Source organism: Acanthisitta chloris, unplaced genomic scaffold (genome assembly GCF_000695815.1).
Source record: "Acanthisitta chloris isolate BGI_N310 unplaced genomic scaffold, ASM69581v1 scaffold726, whole genome shotgun sequence".
Classification (NCBI taxonomy): domain Eukaryota; kingdom Metazoa; phylum Chordata; class Aves; order Passeriformes; family Acanthisittidae; genus Acanthisitta; species Acanthisitta chloris.
Window position 1 is genome coordinate 4,348 of NW_008676285.1, and position 21,580 is coordinate 25,927.

The 21,580-nt window shown below is 36.6% G+C and overlaps 1 protein-coding gene across 1 annotated transcript in view; it reads left to right on the forward strand.

The window, feature by feature from the left end:
• The window catches only part of ATM (ATM serine/threonine kinase), a 57,436-nt gene that overhangs the window by 2,870 nt on the left and 32,986 nt on the right, over positions 1-21,580 (forward strand). The window contains 25 exon segments of the mRNA XM_009076056.1: positions 549-714; positions 987-1,225; positions 2,777-2,940; positions 3,297-3,466; positions 4,777-5,148; positions 5,671-5,865; positions 6,201-6,296; positions 6,758-6,972; positions 7,285-7,289; positions 8,874-9,005; positions 9,694-9,819; positions 9,945-10,034; positions 10,862-11,033; positions 12,226-12,425; positions 12,667-12,749; positions 12,857-13,012; positions 13,448-13,523; positions 13,661-13,791; positions 14,189-14,309; positions 15,601-15,777; positions 16,530-16,699; positions 17,014-17,260; positions 17,866-17,984; positions 19,265-19,391; positions 20,610-20,809. Of these exon segments, the coding sequence (XP_009074304.1) occupies positions 549-714; positions 987-1,225; positions 2,777-2,940; positions 3,297-3,466; positions 4,777-5,148; positions 5,671-5,865; positions 6,201-6,296; positions 6,758-6,972; positions 7,285-7,289; positions 8,874-9,005; positions 9,694-9,819; positions 9,945-10,034; positions 10,862-11,033; positions 12,226-12,425; positions 12,667-12,749; positions 12,857-13,012; positions 13,448-13,523; positions 13,661-13,791; positions 14,189-14,309; positions 15,601-15,777; positions 16,530-16,699; positions 17,014-17,260; positions 17,866-17,984; positions 19,265-19,391; positions 20,610-20,809 (3,949 nt within the window).

A 21,580-nucleotide genomic window follows, 5' to 3' on the forward strand; every position in this document is an offset into this window, starting at 1 on the left:
GTTGAAGACAGATACTAGAGAAGGGAAACTGAGTGTCACTGGAAGGATGGACAGGCATGAGGAGCCTATGGAGGTTGCTGTGTGGTGGTTAGTCTGTTTAGGAAAATGAAAGCTGAGTGTGGAAAGCTGGAAAGTGTAACAACAAATTTAGACAGCGAGCAGCACGGTGGAATTTAGTCACTGAAGTGAGAAAGGACTGAAAGCCATAAATCTAGAGAAAGTCTGACTTTAATGCATTAAATGAAATAAGTCGCTTTTATTAGAAGGGGAATATATGAGCTTTGTAAAGGTTACCATAACCTTTTTTTAGCAATTCCACCTTAATGCTTGAATGTAACTCTTGGGGTACAATGGAGAAGTCAGTTTTCTATTTATAAAATCAGGGATCTGGTGCAGTTGAAAGGAAGAAGATGGATTCCAGCTGTTGACCACAAAGTGGTGGTTTCTATATCTTTCATGCAATATTTTGTGTGAAGCTTTTTTAAATGTAATTCTCTGTAATATATAATGTTTATATATATTTGCATATTTTTTTAATATGTTTGCAGAGTTGCTGATCCAGTATGGCCAATTATACCTCAGACCTTCTGGGAACATTAATAGAGTCTTGGTGGCTAGGATAATTCACACACTAGTGAGGGGGTACTGCTTCCAAACTGATGGGTTGAATTCTGATATACTTAGCTTCTTTTCAAAAGCAATGCAGTCTGCCAGGTATGTTGCAAGTGCTTCTTTTGTATGCTAATACCTTCTTTTAGAAAATAACTCATTTTAAGCATTTGGGATTAGACTTGAGTAATAACATGTACTTCTTTAGACATATTCTGTTTTGTCTTTGCCAATTTAATAACTACTTGAAAATATTAATGACTTCTGCATTTGTTAGGCCAGTAATACTCTCAATGTAGTTATATTTGCATTTAAACAATTCTTGTGGAAAGAAATAACATTATTTAGGAAGTTTAAGTGTTTATTCTATGTTACAGGCAGGAGAAGAATACTGCAGGCCTGGATCATATTGTTGGAGCAATGAGTATCTTCTGCAATAGGTTTGCTGATAACTGTCGCATGCGGATTTGTAAATTAGGGGAAGAGATTTTGCCTACAGTGCTTTATATGTGGACTCAGTATAGACCAAAGGATTCCTTGAAGGGATCAATAATTGAGTTTTTTTGTCTCCAAGTTCATATTCATCATCCGAAGGGTGCAAAAACTCAGGGAAGAGGTACAATAAAAAGCTCTTCTTTTTTTCCTATTGCTCTATGTGATTGTTAATTTTTTTTTGCCAACTCTGAATTTTGAGACTGAGTCTTGGAAGTGATTATTATTTGTCAGTAGTTTCATGCTGTAAGTTAATATTAAGTGAAAAAGGATTTTCAAATTGCGTGTACTAAGGGAACATTAATTGTGTTAAGTCATAATGTTTTGGGTTGCAGCAGCCTCATGCAGTGCTGCAGGCTGGGGGAGGAGTGGCTTGAGAATTGTTCAGCAGAAAGGAACCTGAGAGTGTTGTTTGACAGCTGGCTCAGTATGAGCCAACAGTCTGCCCAGGTGGCCAAGGCCGATGGTATCTTGGCCTGTATCAAGAACAGTGTGGCCAGCAGGACTAGGGAAGTGATTGTCCCTCTGTACTCAGCACTGATTGATGTCACACCTCAAGTACTGTGTTCAGTTTTGGGCCCCTCACTTTAAAAAGGACATTGAGGTGCTGGAGCAAGTCCAGAGAAGGGCAACAAGGCTCATGAAAGGTCTAGAACACGTCATATGAGGAATGGCTGAGAGAGTTTCGTTTGTTTAGCCTTGAGAAGAGGAGGTTTTTTGAGAAGAGGGTGACCTCATTGCGCTCTACGACTACTAGTAGGTTGTAGAGAGGTGAAGGATGGTCTCTTGTGCCATGCCTGCAGTGAGAGGACTAGAGGGAATGGCCTTAAGCTGAGACAGGGGAGATTCAGATGAGATACTAGAAAAAAATGTTCACTGTTAGGGTGGTCAGGGCATTGGAATTGGCTGCCCAGGGAGGAGGTGAAGTCACCACCCCTGGGGGTGTTTCAGGGGTGTCTGGATATGGCACTGGGTGATATGGGTTAGCATTTTAGGGATTACAGTGGTAGTGCTGGGTGGATGGTTCTACTTTATGTTAAGGGTCTCTTCCAACCTTGATGATTTTATGATTCTATGATTTTAAGTCCTTTAAAGGTGTTTGTTGTTTTTTTACCAAAAAGCAATTTTAATTGCTAAATCAAAACACAAACTCTTTGGGGAAGGGAAATAATAGCTAGATTGCCACATATATTGGTACCTTACCAGGACTATTTAAGCCCAGAAACTACTACCTATCAGTTAAGTCTGACTTACACTGGAAAACTGCTCAGAGAATGTCACTCAATAATTGTGTTTGTCTGTCATGGCCTATTTAAGTTCTAGCATAGTTCTTTTTTTGGAGTTTGATGGGTTGGTTGGTTGGTTGGTTTGTTTGTTTGTTGAGGGTTTTTTGTACTTTGTACTGATCTATCCATTGCATTTCACAGTTAAATGAAGAATTTTTTATTAGAAACTTAATTCCTACCCTAATTACTTGTATATACTGATTAAATTATCTCTTAACTTTTTCACTTTATGCATTCTCCATTCTAGAACTTGCTTTGCAGGTCTGCATGTGTTGAACTTTGTATGCTTTACTCTTGATTTTGGCTGTATTTTGCATTGTCTAGATAGGTTTACATCCTGTATTGAGTGGGTGATGCATACTATCTTTTAATTGTTTTTGCTTGTACAGGTGCATATGACTTAGCAAAATGGCAGAGTATCTTACATAACCTATATGATCTGCTGGTGAATGAAATAAATCTCATCAGCAGTAGAGGAAAGTATTCTTCAGGCTCACGTAATATTGCGGTAAAGGAAAATTTAATCGAGTTAATGGCTGATATTTGTCACCAGGTAACAATTTTATTTGAATATAAAGTTGACTATACAGTCACTGAATTGTATGTTTTGCTTTTTAAAGTAATATGACTTAAGCATTTCCTAAAAATAATCTACTGAAGTATTAGTACCTTTTGTCTGTGTTTTGTTGTGAATTTTGTACATTTTAGAAATGTATTATACTGGATTTCAGTAGTGAAAAAAAGCAGAGGTTTTGTCATAGTAAAGCATAATAATTAATAATTCTGGTTGCTGCTTAAGAAGTTTTATACACAGTAAAAACTGGACCAGTTTAGGTTGACATTTCAGTTTTCCTTTAAATACTGCTTTTTCTTTTTATTCATGTACTTTTTAATTTCTCTGTATAAAAGGTTTTTACAGAGGATACCAAAGTTCTTGAAATTACCCAGTCATATGCCGTTTCACAAAGAGAGTCCGGGGAGGGCACAGCACCAAACAAGCGCAGGAGGATTGAACTAGGCTGGGAGGTCATTCGAGACAACCTGCAAAGATCCCAGAAGGATTTTGATATCATACCTTGGTAATAACATCACTACGTGAAAAACATACCACTCCAGACACCCTGTTGCATTTAACATTCTTCTGAATATCTTGTGCATTTAAACTGGGTGTCTGCACATGCTGAAATTAAATATTTAAGCACAGAACTTGGATTCTCACAGCATTTGGAAAGTAGTGAGTAGTGCTCTTGGCACTCTTGATTTAAAAACTCTGGTTTCCTAAGAAATAACAAATAAGGTCTGGTAAACTGTGTTGCAGTGTATATTACTGCTTCTGATTTTTTATCTGTCTTTTGTGCTAGACTGCCACGACCCACACTAGATATTACCATTTTTTATGTAAGCACTGTGTGTGACCATGATTGAGGGGTGTTTTGTTTGCCATCTGGGACTTCTGAACCAGAGTTACAACGTCATGTCTTCATTCACTGACTGTTGCCGGAGAAGGAGGGACTGTAGTAGAGAGCATAGCAGGGAGTCAAGTTATTGTTAAAAGATCACAGTTAGACTTTTCCAGAAGTTACCAGTTGTAGTCCTAACCCCAAGCAAGTTGACTTTTTAACAGATAGACTACACTGGATGTGTTTTGCTGCTACTGCTCCTTTCCATCTTTCTGACTTTTCTTGGAAACTGCTGTACAGGATGCTAGACCAGAGTAGCTGCCCATGAGTTGGGTCCTGCACTGTGGTAGAAGGTTTGTGTGAATGTGTGTTTATTGCTTGCAGTATTGAGGCAAAGTGGCTGTTTAGCATCCAGTTGAGAAGTTAACTTGCTATTCCATATGGAGGTGGCAATATCCGAGAAACATTTCCAAGTACTGTAATTTACTATTTTGAATAGAGTTGTAACTGTTTCTATAAACAAAACCATTCCAACATACCATCCCCAGCTGAACATTTTTTTTTGGTTTCATAAATCTTAATTTTTCTGTCTGCAGAGATGTGGCTGTAGTGTTTCTTATTTATGTAATTTCACCTTTGAGGTCCTTCTCTGGAACAGAGTTTATAACAGTCTAGTCCAGAAGAAGGAGAAGAATAATTTTTTTGGCCAGAAATTTTCTTCTCTTGTAGTCAGAAATCTGTGAACTTGGCTTATAAGAAACCAGAAATCAGTGAAGTCAGCTGTGAGAAAGCGTTAGTGATAGAGAGGCTAGATGAGCAGGCTTAACAAGTAAAATGGAAGAAATAGTGAATCTTTAATCTTTGGTGGTAAACAAGTCAGCTCAGTACTGGAAAATATAAATTTGAAATGGCTTGCTTATTCATTTACTTCTGAAGATGGAAATTTCTGTTTGCTTCATATTAATTATGCTTTACTTTGTGTTTTCAAGGTTACAAATTACAACTCGGCTAATATCAAAGTATCCTAGGAGCCTTCCTAACAGTGAGCTACCTCCCTTACTCAATGTGCTTCACCAGTTACTGCCTCAGCAGTGCCGTGGAGAAAGGACCCCTTATGTGCTTAAGTGTCTCACAGAGGTAGCTTTGTGTCAGAACCAGAAAACTGATCTGAAAAGCACTCACAAGCTGGAGCTCCAGAGAATCTGGGCAAAGATTTGGACTCTTACCATTCGCAGCGTAAGCTTCCAGCAAATTGAAGTGGAGAGCTTTGGGCTGCTTGGAGCTATGATTCAAGGAAATCTTGTTGCAACAGATAAAGAACTCTGGAAGATATTTTCAGGACCTGCATGCAAGCCTTCAAGGTAAAATGGAAGCAAGGATAGTGTTTTATGTCTCATTAACATTCCTATTTGTTGTGCAACCAAAACCAGTGTTACTCTCTATTATTGTTGTGGCTGTATTTCTAGTCAAGAATTGTACACCTTTGTGTTAATAAGTATGTAAAATGATCCTAATGTACAAGTCTGAAAGCAGAAGCAGAAGAGAAGCAAGCATCTTCACATTTAAAATGGGCTAAAAATTTCAACTCCAACTGACAGATATGTCATTTTTTTTGAAAATAAAAAGTATGTTTTTTTCTGAATTTTTATTCAGAAATAAATATTCTGAAGCAGTCTTTAAAATAGGTAGGAAAGGTTTGTAATAGCCAAGAAAAATGAAACTGCAAAGCTTTTAACAGAGGACTTGATCAGTATGCATGTTTGTTGACTTGCTTATGTACTCGATGCTTCCTGTGCATGCAGAAATACTGGCTTTGCTTTAGAGTCCTGATCAACAAATACCGCACTGTTTCTCACAAATCCCCTGTTCTGTTTTTGTTACAGTTCTGCTGTATGTTGTTTATCAGTAGTGATGTCTGCCTGTTCAGTGCCAGAAAATTTGAACACAGGAATGGAACAGAGTAGTTCTGAAAGAAATCTGGGCTCTCTGTTTAGGGAGGCAGTAATGAAATGGGTCCTGTCCTGCTATATGGAGGAAGAAATAGAAGAATGTGCAGAGTTGCCTCCCATGCTCTGCAGGTAAAGCCTTTGTGGCACAATTTTACATGTAAGCTCACCCCATAGTACAGAAAATTACACAGGGAAAAGTATATTGTGTTAACACAGAATTCTATTATGTTAATACTTTAGTAAAGTTTATAAGGTTTTTAAGCTTACTGTCATTCTGGGGACAAAATGTGGTTATCTGTCCATAGCATAGCAGACACATGATCTATGCATTAGAAATCTTCAGTGAAAACTTAGGTTTCTTTGAAGATACACTGTTAAATCTTGTTAATGTTTGGGTGTACTTCAGGAATCCCAAGAGCTTGTCAGGTTGCGAGAAAATACAAAATCATTTTCTTTTTTTTCAGTGATTTTCCTCATCTTGTATTACAAAAAATTCTTGTGAGCCTTACAATGAAGAACTGTAGAGCTGCCATGACCTTTTTCCAAAATGATGCTAAGTGGTATGTGTTTCAGTTGTTCATTGTAGATAGTTAAGCTAGGAATTCTGTAGCATCTTTCACTGATGCATGTGTTCAAACTTTTCAACTATATCCAGTTTCCTCTTATGAAACCAAAAATGTATGTAACTTGTTCTGATGCCACGTAAGACTTTCCTACCAGAAGTTAAAAATGCTCATTTTGGGGGTTTTGTGAGTTTTTGCTCCAACTGTGTAAAGTAGGTTGAGGTCAGACATCTTAATGCGTAACTGCAGTAGAAGGTATGATGTGTGTGCATGCTTCATTTTTCCTGGTAAAATAGTAGCATCCATTCCACAGTGAAAGTCACATCAGAAATTAAAGATCAACCAGAGTTTGAAAGCACAAAACCAGAAAATACTTTATTTTGCTTTTATTTCCAGTATTTAAATAACAAAGACTTGTATACTAGCTGCTAAAGTAGAATCTCTGTCTCTTCTTCAAGTGAGCAACACTTGCAGGGGAAAGAAGAAAATACTTTTTGTGATGTTGAAGAGCTGTACCTGCAGACAACATTTGATGAAATGGATATTTTCACTAACTTTGCAGTAAATGTTGCACATAAAAACGTGACTGGTTCAAGGCTTGCTGTCAACCAAAATCTTAGGGAAACGCTGGAGAACTGCCTTCTAGTCATGTCAGAAAAGCTTTTAAGCAGCTGTGCTCCTAAGGTAAGTTAGAAATGACTGTTACATCCTTACATATACATTCTTACATATGTGCTCCCGAACAATATCTTTGCAAGGCAAAATATATGGATTTTCTTGTCTTCTGCTACCAATAATGAAGGAAAAGCATTTTTAATGTATCAAATAATGCAAAATAGAGAAGCTTGTATGTATTTACATCATTTGCAAAATACCTCTAGTTTTCATAAGTATGTGGAGTCTATAGATGCTGCATTGAAGTGGAAGTCTGTGCAAAGTTGCCACATAAACCACTGTTGTGCCGTGTTTTTTGTGTTGGCTTCAGATTCTGTGCCCCTTTAAGTTGCTTTAAGTTCTTTCCAGTTTTCAGCCAAATTAACCTGAGACACCGAGGTGTCAAATAGGTTTTCTAACAGGAAGCAGCTCTGTGAAGGAATAATTGTAAAACAAGCTGCAAATATGGGCTATGTCAACAAGAGAACAGTCAGTGCTCAAGGGAAGTGGTTATCCCCCTCAGCCTGGGGCCTTTAGATGGCATCTGAATTACTGCATCCAGTTTTGGGCTTCCCAGTACAAAACAGGCATGTAATGCATTCAGTGGAGGTCACTGAAGTGTTGGGAGCTCCAGCACTTGACCCATGAGAGGAGACAGAGGTAACTGGGCTTGTTTCACCTGGAGCAGAGATAGCTGTGGGAAAGCCTGCCAGTTCCTGTAAGATTGCCATGCTCTTCACTCATGGTGGTGTATAGCATGATGATGAGATAGCAGGCAGAGTCAAGAGAAGTTCACACTGGATGCTAGAAGAGTTTTATCTATGTGAGGACAGTCAGCAATGGCACAGGCTGCCTTGCCTGAGAGGTTGTGCAGTCTATGTCCTTGAAGGTTTTTAAGCCCTGACCAAGGATCAAGGCTTGAGCACCTCAGAACTTACCCTGCTGGCTGGAGGTTGGACCAGAGACCTGCTAATCCTGAACTATGCTGTGATACTGTTTGTATCTTTCACTTGTTGAAACACCACAGAATCTCCTTTTTGGAGAAAAATCCTAACTTGTAGAGGAAAAGCCACCATGTAATGGTAAAAAGTTTGTGATAACTAAAGCAGAGGCTTTTTCGACTTCTAGTTGCTTTGACAGGCTAGGTTTCATTTTAACATAGTGGTGTGCCTTCCTTGTAATTCGCTGCTAAGGCCCTGTAAATGTTTGGTGAGCCAAAAGAGGCAATAAGAAAGTTTACTGGCAATTGGGAGCTGTAAAACTTGTCCCTGGTTTTGCATCTGTAACAGTGGCATGTATGTGTAGCCTAAGTTTTCCCATCTTTTTTTAAAGACACCCGTTTATCAAGAACATGATAGCAATCCTTTTTAGCCCCTCTTCTAAGAAAGTAAGACAAATAGTTATTTGTCTGCTCCTTTTCCTCCTTTGATCCCAGTAATTCAGGCAGGTAAAAAGAGTCTCTGAAATGCTCCTGCAGTAAGCTTGCATGCATTTATGACCACCTATGGTATCATCTTGTTGACACAGTAGCTGCTAAGCAGCAACTTAGGAATTTACTGAGATTGGAAGAGACAGCAGTAGTAATGTGATGTAGGTCCTGACTAGCTTGTACTGTATCTTGTCCTTGCAGAAGGTAAACTAGATAAACAGACTGCATGGTAAGACCTTGAAAATAATTGCCATGATGGAGAGAAGGGATTAAAAGTATTGTGAAAGATGGAGTGTAAGGGCCATACAGCTGCTGTTATAACATGGAGAGTCAAAAGAACTTGTTCAGGAGCTGAGGCAAAACACTGGGATGCAAATCTTTGTTAATTTTGATGCAAATTGTATATAAATGTTCTAAAAAGACTAAATAATTCTGTACTTTGGTGGAAAAGTTTGGTGGTAAATCACTGGTGTTTATATGGTCTGATTTAGTCTAAGGTTGTTGCTGCTGAACACCTTGTCCGATGTGTCATTCTCTTGATTGGTGTTCTTGGTTGCTATTGCTACACCAGTATATTTAAAGAAGAGGATGCCTGTAAATCAAAGTTGTTCCAGAATGCCAAGGTAAGAATAGTGCATTTGGGAGCTATTAAAAATGAAACAAGCCCTTAAATACAAGTTAGTTTTTAAAATTCTGTTCATGTTATTGCATTTTCAGAGCACTGGTTTCAGCCCAAGAACAGGCAGTTTAGAGAGGTTTAAGTATGTTACTGCTGCTGAAAGACAGGAGTCACTAAAATTCTGTCAGCACACCAATGCACCAGTTTTGCAGTGGAGAGTATTCTAAATTCACACCTTTAAAAAAAATTAAACAATCATGGACATGTGGACAAAGCACTACTCATAGGATAACAAGTCCTTTGGTTTATAGGTCTTTTTATGCAGGATTATGCAGATACTTTTTCAAACCAATATGAGGGCAGATATTATTAATACTACTTGAGGTAATTTCTTGCTTAAATACTTAAAAATGCAAACCCAAAACACATTATGGAGAGATGCTGTATTTTTCTTTTGTGATGAAAATATCAGTGTTTCAGGCAGGTCTAGCCCATGTTTTTGTCACTTGTGGAGCAAAGTAAGCAGAACAAAAATCAAAACAAAAACAGTCTGATCTCGTTGATGCACGCTATAAATATCAAAGCTGTATGAATGAGAATCATATAATTCTGTCTTTGTGTGTGTGCTGTGTGTGTGCCAATGTATAAAGGAATTTGACTGAGTTATTTTAACCATGTTGTGTTTTTCCTAGTCTCTCATTCATTATGCCGGAGAAAGCATTTCTCAGTCTAAAAGCAAACTACATGAAGATACCCAGATCAGCTCACTGAGGAGTTTGATACTGCAGTGTACAAAATGTTTGTGCAGTTGTACCAAGGTGAAGTCTGTAAAGGAATTTTTATTTCTTTCTTTCTTCATTGCTGAGATCACAAAGTTGAATATCATACATATGGTACCTGAAAAAAATGAATTAACCTATCTGTGCTTCTTGCTTTCTTACAGAACAGTGCCAGTAAGATGCTGTCTAATATATTCCTGCGTTTGTTAACATCAAAATTCATGAACGATCTCATAGATATTTGCAAAAATCTGGTAAGTATATTCTGTTTGTTTCTAAATGTAGTGATCTTCTGTGAGAGGATTGTTTTTACAGCACAGTAATTTAGAGGCAAACCAAACAAGGTACATACTACTGAAAAAAAGAAATCAAAGTACATGGAGTTTTGTAGAGAATTCCTAGCTGGAAACACTTCTGTTTAGGATTTGTACGTGGGCTTAGGGTAAAAAGGAAAGCAGTTGGATAACATTTGATCAAGGTTAGATTTCCATTTCACATTAAGAAACAAATTATGCTATTTTCAATTTTTTTAATACTGTGTTACAGTAGAAGTATGTTCAAAGGATTTCTAAAACACCTGACACTTCAATGCACTTGTAAAGTTGTAAAAGTTTCTTTTTATTCTGATGTTTGATGGACTTACGTGCCTTAAAACACTTTAAAGGTGTTTATTATTTGGGTATTAAATCTAACTGTAAATGAACTCACCTTTCTTGCTGAGAAAAGTAACAGGATGGTACATCCCTGTGTTTAGCACAGTTCTTAGAACTTCTCTTTTTGGCACATTGGTCTGTAGTCAGGCCTAGGTAGGCAAATTCCTTTGTTTTTCCAGATGAGGAAGAGCTGAGAGTTTTACCTTCTCTTAATTTGTCATCTGATAGGGTAAGTAGTAGTTAGTGTTAGTTCATGTGTGCAAAGACAGGTTTATCACAAAGGATGAAATTCATCAATTCAGTGTAGCTATCACTGTCTTCACCTGTTCTAGTTCACCAGAAACTGTGCTGTCTCTCCTTGTCCTATGCCTGTGATGTTTCTTCCATCCTTAAAAGCCAAATTTAAGAGGATGTGGTGTTTTTGTCAGATGGCTTTTACTGGAAAACCAGGTGTACTGGGAGAACTGGATCTAATGGGGAATGATCCCGAGGAGAGTATAATGGACGTAGATAACCAGGTGTCTGACGATCTGTTTGATGATCATTCAGTGACTGACATCAGTGATACAAATGAATCTGGTGATATGCAAACTGTAACAGGTAAGTCTTTTCTGTGTCCTAAACTATTAGCAAAATCTTTTTTTTTACAAATTGCTTTTTGCCTGAAAGATAGTGAGATACAAAATTGTGCTGCTTTATTCGTAGTTGAAGTGGGTAATGGTTGAACCAGGTAGTTTCTAAACAGGAGTAGTTCTTTCATACCTCATCAGTGTTTTAAATGTGTTAATGAAGTGTTGTGGGTCATTTAGAAGGGAGAAGTTTATTTTTTGTTTTATAAATAGTAAAATGCAAGAAGCTACCTAACTTTTTTGAAGTCAGGCAGACGTTTTGGTAAAGAAGAGACAAGAAACTGTGTCTGTAGAATACTTGTCTCTGCTAAGACTGTGCTTCATTTTCTTAAAAGTAGTCCTGTTTAACTTTTCTCCTTTTCCTGATCAGTAATTCTTGACATGGTCAGGTTTTACTGTGTTTCTGGACCTTCAGAGAGACAGGGGCATGAATCTGTCTGTTCATGCCTGTTAGGAGCAACAAGTAGTGATTTTTTTTTTTGTTTTAAATTCTTTCTTAAAATGGTCTGTATCTTAGTGTTTAATCAGGACTATGTCTTCTGTTTAATGTTGAATGAGAAGGAAATCAGGGTATTGTATTAATGTCACACACATCAGCTGGTCTGTTTTCCCATCATGTTGAGTAAGTGTCTTCAGAAGTATCTTCTCCAGCCGTCTGATTAATTATTCTAGTAAGTAAAGCTTGCAATTTGCAGAAAGTAACAGGATTTCTAAATGTGACAGGACAATGGCATTTGCACGGATCTTGTTTAGGTTGTAACTCAAATTTCAATGAGGATATTAATGTAAGAGTAATTGCCATCAATTTTGGGGAAGCTTTGAATCAGTAATTTGAAATATATCCCGCGTTACAGTTAACAGTACAAAAGGACACAGTTGCAGATGGTTCTGCTGAGTTCCTTGTAACCTTGTTGGAGAAATCAGCTGTATGTATGGGCACATAAAGTGAAAACCCTCTGTTTCAGAGAGGGCCTTTGTAGGAGTGGGAAACACATGAGAAGCAGTTATTGATGCATTAACTGTGCAATAACAAGTAAACCTGAAGGTTGCTAGTACTCTTATCTGCTTTGAGAACTTGAATTAGTTTTGTAAAGACCTACAATGTCACCAGCTTTTCTGTTGTCTCTGGAGAAGTGTTTCTTACATGAAAGTCTTATTTTCAGGTGCTTTGAGCCCATTAGCTGAAGAGCAGCTGACAAAGCAGGATTTCCTACTCCTTGAAATTGTGAGATTCTTATGTATTTGTGTAACTACAGTCCAAGTTCAGGCAGTGAGCTTCCGAGCCTCTGATATTCGGAGGAAGCTGTTAATGCTTACTGATGGCAGTGTCTTTGATACCACCAAGCCATTGCACCTGCACATGGTGAGTATGAGCATTTTTTGCAGCAGAACCACCTCTGTAACTGTATTGGGTTTTTTTGTTCTCATGTGTAACTGCTGTTCTCGTGCGTAAATTGGGTTTTTTTGTTCTCGTGTGTAACTAAGATGTCCTTGCTGTGTGATTTTGTGAGAGTTACCGAGAATGTTTCCTAGTTTTTTCTTTTTGTCAACTTTTTTTACGTACTATTTTCCATTTTGGTTCTTTTTTTTTATTTATTCTGCAGTACTTGGTCCTTTTGAAGGAGCTCCCTACTGAAGAACACCTCTTGCCTGCAGACGATGTTCTTATGCTTCTTAGGCCTCTTTCGTAAGACAGAAACTATTCATCATGTTTTAGATCTATTTTAATTCACAACAGCTAGAGGATTTGGAGGCTGTTTAGTGTTTGAAGATATATTTTTCTTTCTTTCACAGTGCTGTGTGTTCTTTGTACCGTCGAGATCAAGAAGTTTGCGAAGTAATTCTAAATAATTTGCTCCCTATAGCAGTAGGGTTGGCCCAGTCTGATGCACATGCTGAAGAGACAGGGATGGCTAAAGGACAGTTTTTGACAGTTCTTGGAGCCTTTTGGTATGTTACTTCATGCAGAAGACTGTTGGACATTAAATTTTTTGTTTTTAACCTTGCTATCAGTGTGAACCCTGTAGTGCTGTTGTGTGTCTTGTGTCAGTATGCTACAATATCTTTATCCAGCACTAAACATTCCACATTTTTTGTGTCATGTTGTATTTGTAGCGAGGAATCGTATTGTCCTTAAGATAGCATTAGAGCAACAAACACTGCACTGTTGTATGTTAACAGAGGCTGATTCTACACTGAAATACATCACTAATTATAACGAGTGGTAACTTCAGCAACCAAAAAGGAATATTGTTTGCAATTGTCAATAAAACTCTCAAATCCTATTGCCTGTTGAGCACAAGAATCAACTGTAAGCAACTTGTTAGACTGTTTTCTCAAAATTGTGGGCAACTTTTTCCATTATTCAAATCTTTCTTATTTTAGGCATTTATCTCAAGGAGGGAAATGCACAGCATCAGTAAGAGTGGCCCTTTTAAACTGCATGAAAGCCCTGCTTGAGGTAATCCCAGATTTTCTGACATTAATAAGCATGCTAAATGTTTTCTTAAGGTGTACTTAAAAACAGTGTATAAAGATATTTTGCATATATCAGTGTATCTTCTTTATATTTTAAACCACAATACTAATTTTCTTCAGGCTGATCCTCATGGCAAGTGGGCAATCCTTAATGTGAAAAATGAAGATCTGCCTGTGAGTGATGCTTTCCCACATTTTCTTGCAGACAGTCACCATCAAGTTCGTATTCTTGCTGCAAAGTCAATTACCAGGTGATAATTGTTTCAAAGAGCAAAGTGGGTGGGGCCTTTATCTACAAAACATATCTTCTTTGAAGAACTATTTTTACGTATGCATCTGTTCAACACAAACTCCCAACATACTTCATGACATGAAATGTTCCATTATGATGGACAAATGAAGTTGAATTTCCTGCACTGGCAGAGATTAAGAAACTCTTATATATTTTCAGGCTATTCTCTGCCATTTCACCCCAGCAGATATTCTTGATAATGTTTGAGGGAGAGGAAGGCAACTGCTGTACAAGAATATTAAGACAAATTTATACAGAGAATCAGAATTTTATTATTTGATACATACAAAATGCAGTAGTTCTCCAGACTAAGTGTTATGCACATAATTATTGTTCTTTTTTTTTTTTTTTTTAAGTTTGTTTCAAGATGTAAAACAGAGAGATTCTTCTGGAATGTCCAAACCTCTTCCCTTGAAGCTCCAGCAAAAGGCTTTTGAGAATGCTTATCTCAGAGTTCAGGAAGGAATGAGAAATCTGGTACCAATATCTAGTCATTAGTTTTGCCTAGTTTTGATCTTACGAGTGAAATGACTTTTAACATGATCATGCGTAGTTTTCTGAGAATATTAATTCTTCTTGACTTCTGGTAATCCAAGCTGGTGAAACAAAATAGTAGTCAGGAAATTCCTTACACATCCAGTCACTCACTGTTTTGCCCACATTAGAAATTTGTAAATGCTTTCACGGTACATTCCAGACTGGTCTTCTATATCTTTCTGCTTGTTGCAGGTTTCAGTGCTGTAGCACTTAAGAATAATAGAAAAATGTATCCCGATAATCTAGACAACATATAAATAGTGATTAAGAGGCAATGTAAATTAAATTATGTTTACATAGTATAAAACCAAATTTGTAAATTTCAAAAAGATCATGTTTCCAGTGGTATTAGAGCAGTGGTTCTCACAAAACTGAGATTTGCTTCAAAATTAAACTATTCAGGAGATACTTGACATGAAGGAAAAGTTTTACTTCTGTGCAGTGGCTGGAAGTGCAGTGGTGTGGAATATTACTGTGGAATTTCTTTAACTATTAATTTTTCTATTAGTGTCTTTCACTTTTTCTCCTTCCTTGCTTCCTTACCAAGTCATCTACATCATTTACGTTTTCCACTTTTTTCTGTCATGCTATCACCTATCTGCATGTCACCTCTCTGCTGTGTTTTTCTCTGTTCCCTGTGCCTGCTGTCTTATAGCCTGGGTTTGCTGTTGAGGCCTCATCTCTGTCATCTCATTTTGTCTGGCTCTACTGGCGCCTCGAGCTCTTTGTCATCTTACCTCATTTCTGTGTTGCCTTGGCTCCTTGTTTTGTCACCTCAGCTTGGTGCTGCCTCTTAGCTTCTGCTCTTTCCTTACAGTTTCTTGTTACTTCTTAAACTCATCTCTTGTCAGCACCATGCCTCCATGGGGAAGGAACTGCTCTTGAATGGCAAGGCAGTTCTTTCCTGTGTGCATCAGGGAGTAGTAAAAAGGAGACTTGGCAGTGCTTCCATCATTTCTCTGTTAAGTGTGTTGCCTGTGTTTAAACTGGTGATATTATCACATGAACTGAGCATATGAGGTATTGACATGTGTGCTGGCATGCTGGAGGCAGTAACTTTGGGTTGAGGAGTGAAGCAGACAGCTGGGGGAAGCAATTTTTAAGCAACTAAAGCAAGATTTTTAGCAGTATCTATGTCAGTGCCCATAATTTTAAATTATTTATGCTCATTTATTAGTTAGGAGATTGCTTTAACAGAGTATTTGTCCAAGTTCTTTATTTTTTACTGAAGGTCAGGGGTGATGTAAGTCCTGAAGATCTTTTGGACAAACAGTGTAATGGAAAAGCAGTTTTGCTGATGCTTATAACCATGGTTCTGTGCTGCAGTCCAGTCTGTGAAAAGCAAGCTTTGTTTGCTATTTGCCAGTCTGTGAAAGAGAATGGATTAGAACCTCACCTTGTGAAAAAGGCAAGTGTAAAATTTCATTTTATATTTGGGTTATAAATTAAGGATAGATTGAAATTGGAAGAGTGCAAAAGGCTTTTGTCAGTATTGAAGTTTGTTAACTTTTGTAAAAGTGTGACTAATGTAGTGCTTAAATAACTGAGTGAATTTGTAATTATATATAATGACTTACATAGAAATAATGATGTAATAAATGGCAATTTTGATGGTAAATCATGTATGTTAAGAGCACAGATCTCAAATACAAGCAGACCTTTATACATCGATGATTGCAGATCTCATCTTAAAAGGCATTTTCTACCTATTGGAAGCAAGTTTTCCAATGTGGAAAACATGTAAAATAAATGCAAAATACTGGAAGATGGTATTTGTCTTGTGAACTTTGAGGTTCACAAGGACATACTGAAATGATTGCTGTGTACACTGCAGCCTTTCGTGCCATTCGTTTTTTAAGTGCATGTGTTCTCTCCTTTTTATCTCTATTTGCTGTGTCCTGTTTTTACAGTCTCTACCCCACAAAACATGTGCTGGCCATCCGTTCTTAACTCGTCTGGGTTAGTTGTAGTTCCTTGACTGCACTCTTCCAAAATAGGGCAATGCAAATAATACAAAAGAAATTACTTACACTAAATAGGAGCTGAGTTATGCAAATATTCATTAAAAGATTGGGGGCTACACTTGGAGGTCTAATACTTTAGTTTGCTATAGTATCATTTGCTCTGTATGCTATTTTTGCAATCTTAATTCATCCACAGGTTTTGAAAAAAGTATCTGACATTTTTGGCTATAAAAGTATTGAAGACTTCATGATGTCACATTTAGACTACTTGGTGATGGAGTGGCTGAAAATAAATGACAGTGGGTATAGCCTGTCTACTTTTCCTTATGTTCTTCTGAACTACACTAGCCTTGAGGAATTCTACAGGTAAGTTTGCCATATGAAAACATTATTTAGATTTATTTACAATTATGACACAGGGTCTCAAATTTCAAACTGTAATAATTGATCAGGACTTTGTTGTAAGGTAATGTATTGAGAGCTTTTGAAATGTATTCCAAGTATCTTGTATATTGTTTATGCAGGTAAGATTTTACTTTTGTATAGCAGTAGTGAAACAATGATTTTAGATTTTGTTAGACAGTAGAGTAATGGTATTTGCTATATGATGCTCATGTTGTTGATTTTTTTTAAAAAAAGCCAATTCAAAGACATTTTGGAACTGTGTTTTCTATATGTAGGTCTTGTTATAAAGTCCTGGTTCCACACCTGGTGATTAGAAGTCAGTTTGAAGATGTGAAATCACTTGCCAACAAGATTGAAAAAGACTGGAGACAGGTTCTAGCAGACTGTTTTCCAAAGTTGCTTGTGAATATCCTGCCATATTTTGCCTATCAAAGCCATGAAACGAGTGAAGTAGCAGAGCAAAGAGATACAGCTTCTAAAGTCTATGACATGCTTAAGGATGACAACTGCTTAGGAAAACAGGTATCCACTTAAAATGTGTAAATTGAGTTCTATGGCCTTTAACAGACCAGAAAGAAATGTTTATATATTCTGTAAATGCAAGTAGTTCAAGTTTGTAGATACAAAATTATTATTGTAATAAAGTCAGACTAGCCAAATATTTATCCCAAGGATGTCAAGTAGCTATTGAATGGAAACCTTCAGACAGACAGTTGACCAAAGTATAATTTTTTTTCAGAATGCAATTTCTTTACAAAATAAAATTATTTTTTTACCATGTATTGTACAACCTTGAGCTTCTCTGTCATATCTCTAATGTTTTCCTCTTAAAATATTTTCTGAGGAGCTATCTTCTCCAGAGGCAGACTCTATATTCAGAACTAGTAGTAAAATTAAACACAATCTTTATATATATACTGTAGAAAAGTAAATTGTCCTACCTGTGTCTGCCATAGGTAAGACTTAACGAGGCTTCATTTATGAATGAGTTGTATGTATGTTATGGACAATGGAACTAATAGAGAATCTAGACAGGAAAAAGAAGTTTTTCTCAGAAGGAGACAAAATATTAAATCATTTTAGCTAAAATATTTTTTCTCATTAAAATGCTATTTTTCTTCATGTAGCAAATTGACAATTTATCTCATAATAACCTACCAGAAGTTGTGGTTGAACTGTTGATGACCTTACATGAACCACCTGGTACCATGGTAGAAGGAGGAGCTCATCTAAGTAAATATATAAGGTATGTGTTTGTAGCTTTTCTAAATGCTGAGTGTGTTTGTATAACATTGTTCATTAAAACATGCCCTTCAGGCATGAGAAGAGGTGGCCTTGAAGTTGAGGATGGAAGGATTTTGTTGTTATTAGTAATGATACATCCCAGGAATGCTTTGTCACATAGTTGTTCGCCAAGATCAGGAAGGGGAACCTCTGTAATTCTTAAGTTAATGGAAAGAATGAATGGCTGGGCGAGAGAATGCCCTTGTATGTTGATGAGCTGGACTGTGGTTCAAATCTGGATGGACTGCCCTGTCTGTAAAATCAGTCAGGTTTTAATCTCTAAATTAAAGTGATTCTTTTAATGGTCTGTAGTAACTAGAAGTCACCAAGAAGTCAAGTGAACCATTTCTTAGCAGTTCTTGTGGTGGCAGCTCTTGTCTTTGTAAGGAGATTGGATAAGCAATGCCAAATAAACAAGTTCTTAATTAATAGAAATATTCTAATGCCATAAATGTCTTCATCTTTATTAGCTTTTCAGTCTCTGTTGTTGTCCTAATAAATATCACTCTTTGCATAATACTCTCTGGAAATAGTTTTCCAGAATTTTATGTTAAGATAAAAACTGTTTGTAAACACATTGCTCTTCCTAAAGTTAAGGAAGAAGGTGTCTTTATTGTAGAAATAGCGGAAAGAAACCAAAATGTTTTCATGAACATCTTCCAAAAGTTGGATGGCTGAGAATTTCAGAGCTCTTTAAAAGAAATCTGTTGCAGCGAGTTTATTAACAGACTGTGGTGTCTGCTGTAAACAAAGGTTTTCTTTCTAAGAAGGGAATGATGAGAATAAGAATGGTGAAACTTAGATTTTCCTCTTTTGTTACTACCACAGTGCATTTCTTTACTTTTTGAGGTCACAGAAAATTTTACTACCCTTTTTCATAATGAGAGATTTATGGTTACTTTTTTCTCAACCAAATTGTTCCCACAATTGTAAAGTGCGGAAGCTTTATCTGTGACTTGCAATGAAATTTTCCTACAAACTACCTTAGATGAGACAAATGTGTGGGTTTTTAGCTATGTGGTCTCTCAAAAAATACTATAAGAATGTTAAGATTATACAACTTAGAAAGCTGCCACAGAGGGACAGCAAACAGGTACGAAATAAGGTGTATGTCACTCTCCTGGATGCTTTAGATGCTTTGATTTTCTAGGAATTAATGTGTTTATTCAATGAGACTTACTGTATTTAATACAAGGGGCATGATTTGGGGAAGAAAAATGCAAATCCTTTTTATTCATTTAGGGAACTGGATCCTGTTCCTAATCCTCCTCATTTTCCATCTTACGTGATTAAGGCAACCTTGGACTATGTTAGCAACTGTCATAAAAGCAAATTAAAAAGTATTGTAGCAGTTCTTTCTAAAAGTCCTGTAAGTATGTAACGATGACTTTCTTTTTCTATAGAAATGTAAACGAATGTAAAATTTGTATTATTTTGGCTTAATTAGACATTTTTGCCATTTCTGTATGTGGACAATAAACAGCCTTAGACCCCTTTCCATTCTTTTGTTTGCCTTCTGAAATGGAAGAAGTCCTAAGCTCAGGGACAGAGTTATGTGCATTGTATAATTATATTGTTTTATTAATGATTATATTACATGCATTATGTAATATGTATTACACAATTGTGTTAATTATATAATAATTTGCGTTGTATAATGCATATAAAGTAGAGAGGATTATTTTAAAGGTTGGGGAAATCTGCGTGCACTAGGCACAATTTAGAATGTGGCACAGTTGTCTTGTGCCTGAAGAACATTCTGAAATAATTACATAGGGGCAATTTTGTTTAAACATGACCTACAGTTAAAATATAAAAGTTTTCCTCCTTTACTGACAGTGTGAATTTTTATAGTCAGTGATATTTTTCCATATCTGATTTTCATTTGTTGCAGGCAAATACAAAGACATATGAAATTATGCAGCCCTTGCAATAAATCATAAACATATTACTGTGTTGTAACTTTATTCCTTAGAAACATATCTTTTCAAAGTTTATGCTGTTTTATTGCATGTGTTGTCAACAACTTACTTTGCCTATCCATAACCAAGCTGAAAATAAGAAAAAGAATTTCTGGACCATGTTCATGTAATCTTTTGAGTGTCCCAGTGCAATAAGTTTCTTAAAATGCAACACAAACTGCCCGGTATTTTAAGATGATTTTTTCTATAAGTTTTCGGTTTTAGCAGTTGCAATCTATAGTGGTATATTCTGTGAAACAGTGCATTTTGTAGACATGGACATTTTGTTTGAAAGAATTCAGGTTGAATTATTACCCAGTGTTTTAATGGATTTTATTTGGTGTTTCTCCTGTTGGTGGAAAGTTTTGTTTTTGTTTGGTGTTCTTAAAAATATGCATAACATTCCTCATGTGGGGGGAATGAAAATTGAAAATGAGGAGGTATGTGGCATGTAATCCTGCTTGGAGAGTTCATTTCTCTGTAGGACTTCTGTTTGTTTAAAGCAGTAAAAATAATGAAGTTTTTCTGCCATGTCCTTTTATCTGGCTTCAGTTTTTTCTTGATATAAAGTGTATCTGTATTGACATTATGAATTGGTTTTTTACTCATAGTTTATTCATTTTTAGGATTCATTCCAGAAAATCCTCCTAGCTCTTTGTAAACATGCATCCGATACAAACAATATTTATAAGAAACACAGAGTTCTTATGATTTATCACTTGTTTGTTGGTCTGTTACTTAAAGAGATAAAGGATGGTTTAGGAGGAGCTTGGGCTTTTGTCCTCCGAGATGTAATTTACACCCTGATTCACCACATCAACAGCAGGTAAATCCAGTAATTATGTCTTGATCTTCCTGTCTGTGCTCCCTTGTTCCTGTAACCTTACATTTCAGTATTGCTAGTAGATGTTAATTCATTTATAGAATTAAATAATTTTTTTCTGATATTAAAAATTAAGTTGCCACTCTGTGATAATTTTGGAATTTATATTTAGAACTCATTCTTAAATGTGTCATGTTTTGTGCTCTCCTTGCACTTAAAAGTTTGCTATACTGCAGAATTTTGGATCTGTAATAGGCTATCAAATAAGCAGTGTTGGGAGGTCATGGTGACAGAAAAGGTGTTTGGGAATTTAAAGGATATGAGAGAAAAATTCAGATTGTGGAGTTAAGTGCAAAGTAAAATGAATTAAATGTGCTCATTGAGTTAATAAAGCATATTGACATTTGTATTCTCACCAGTAGGTACCTAGCAAAATGCATGAGAGTGAGTACACGTTGTCTTCAGATTGAGAATGCTGGTCCTTCATCAGGCTTAAAATTTAAACAGAGATTCTTGTATTTCAAATAAGAAGCTACAGAAATTTTCTTACTTGATGTTTAGCTTTGGATTTCCCAGACAGTTTTTTACCTAATTGCTTTGAGTTTATGTATAGCTTGATTGTTTTGCTGTTTGAAGCATTTAATACCCGTAGTGAGAATAGTTGAATACTGGAGCAGGTTGCTCAGGGAAGCTGTTGGCTCTCCATCCAAAGAATATTCAGCTCAACAAAACCCTGAGAACCTGATCTGAATTTGAAGCTGACCCTGCTTCAGC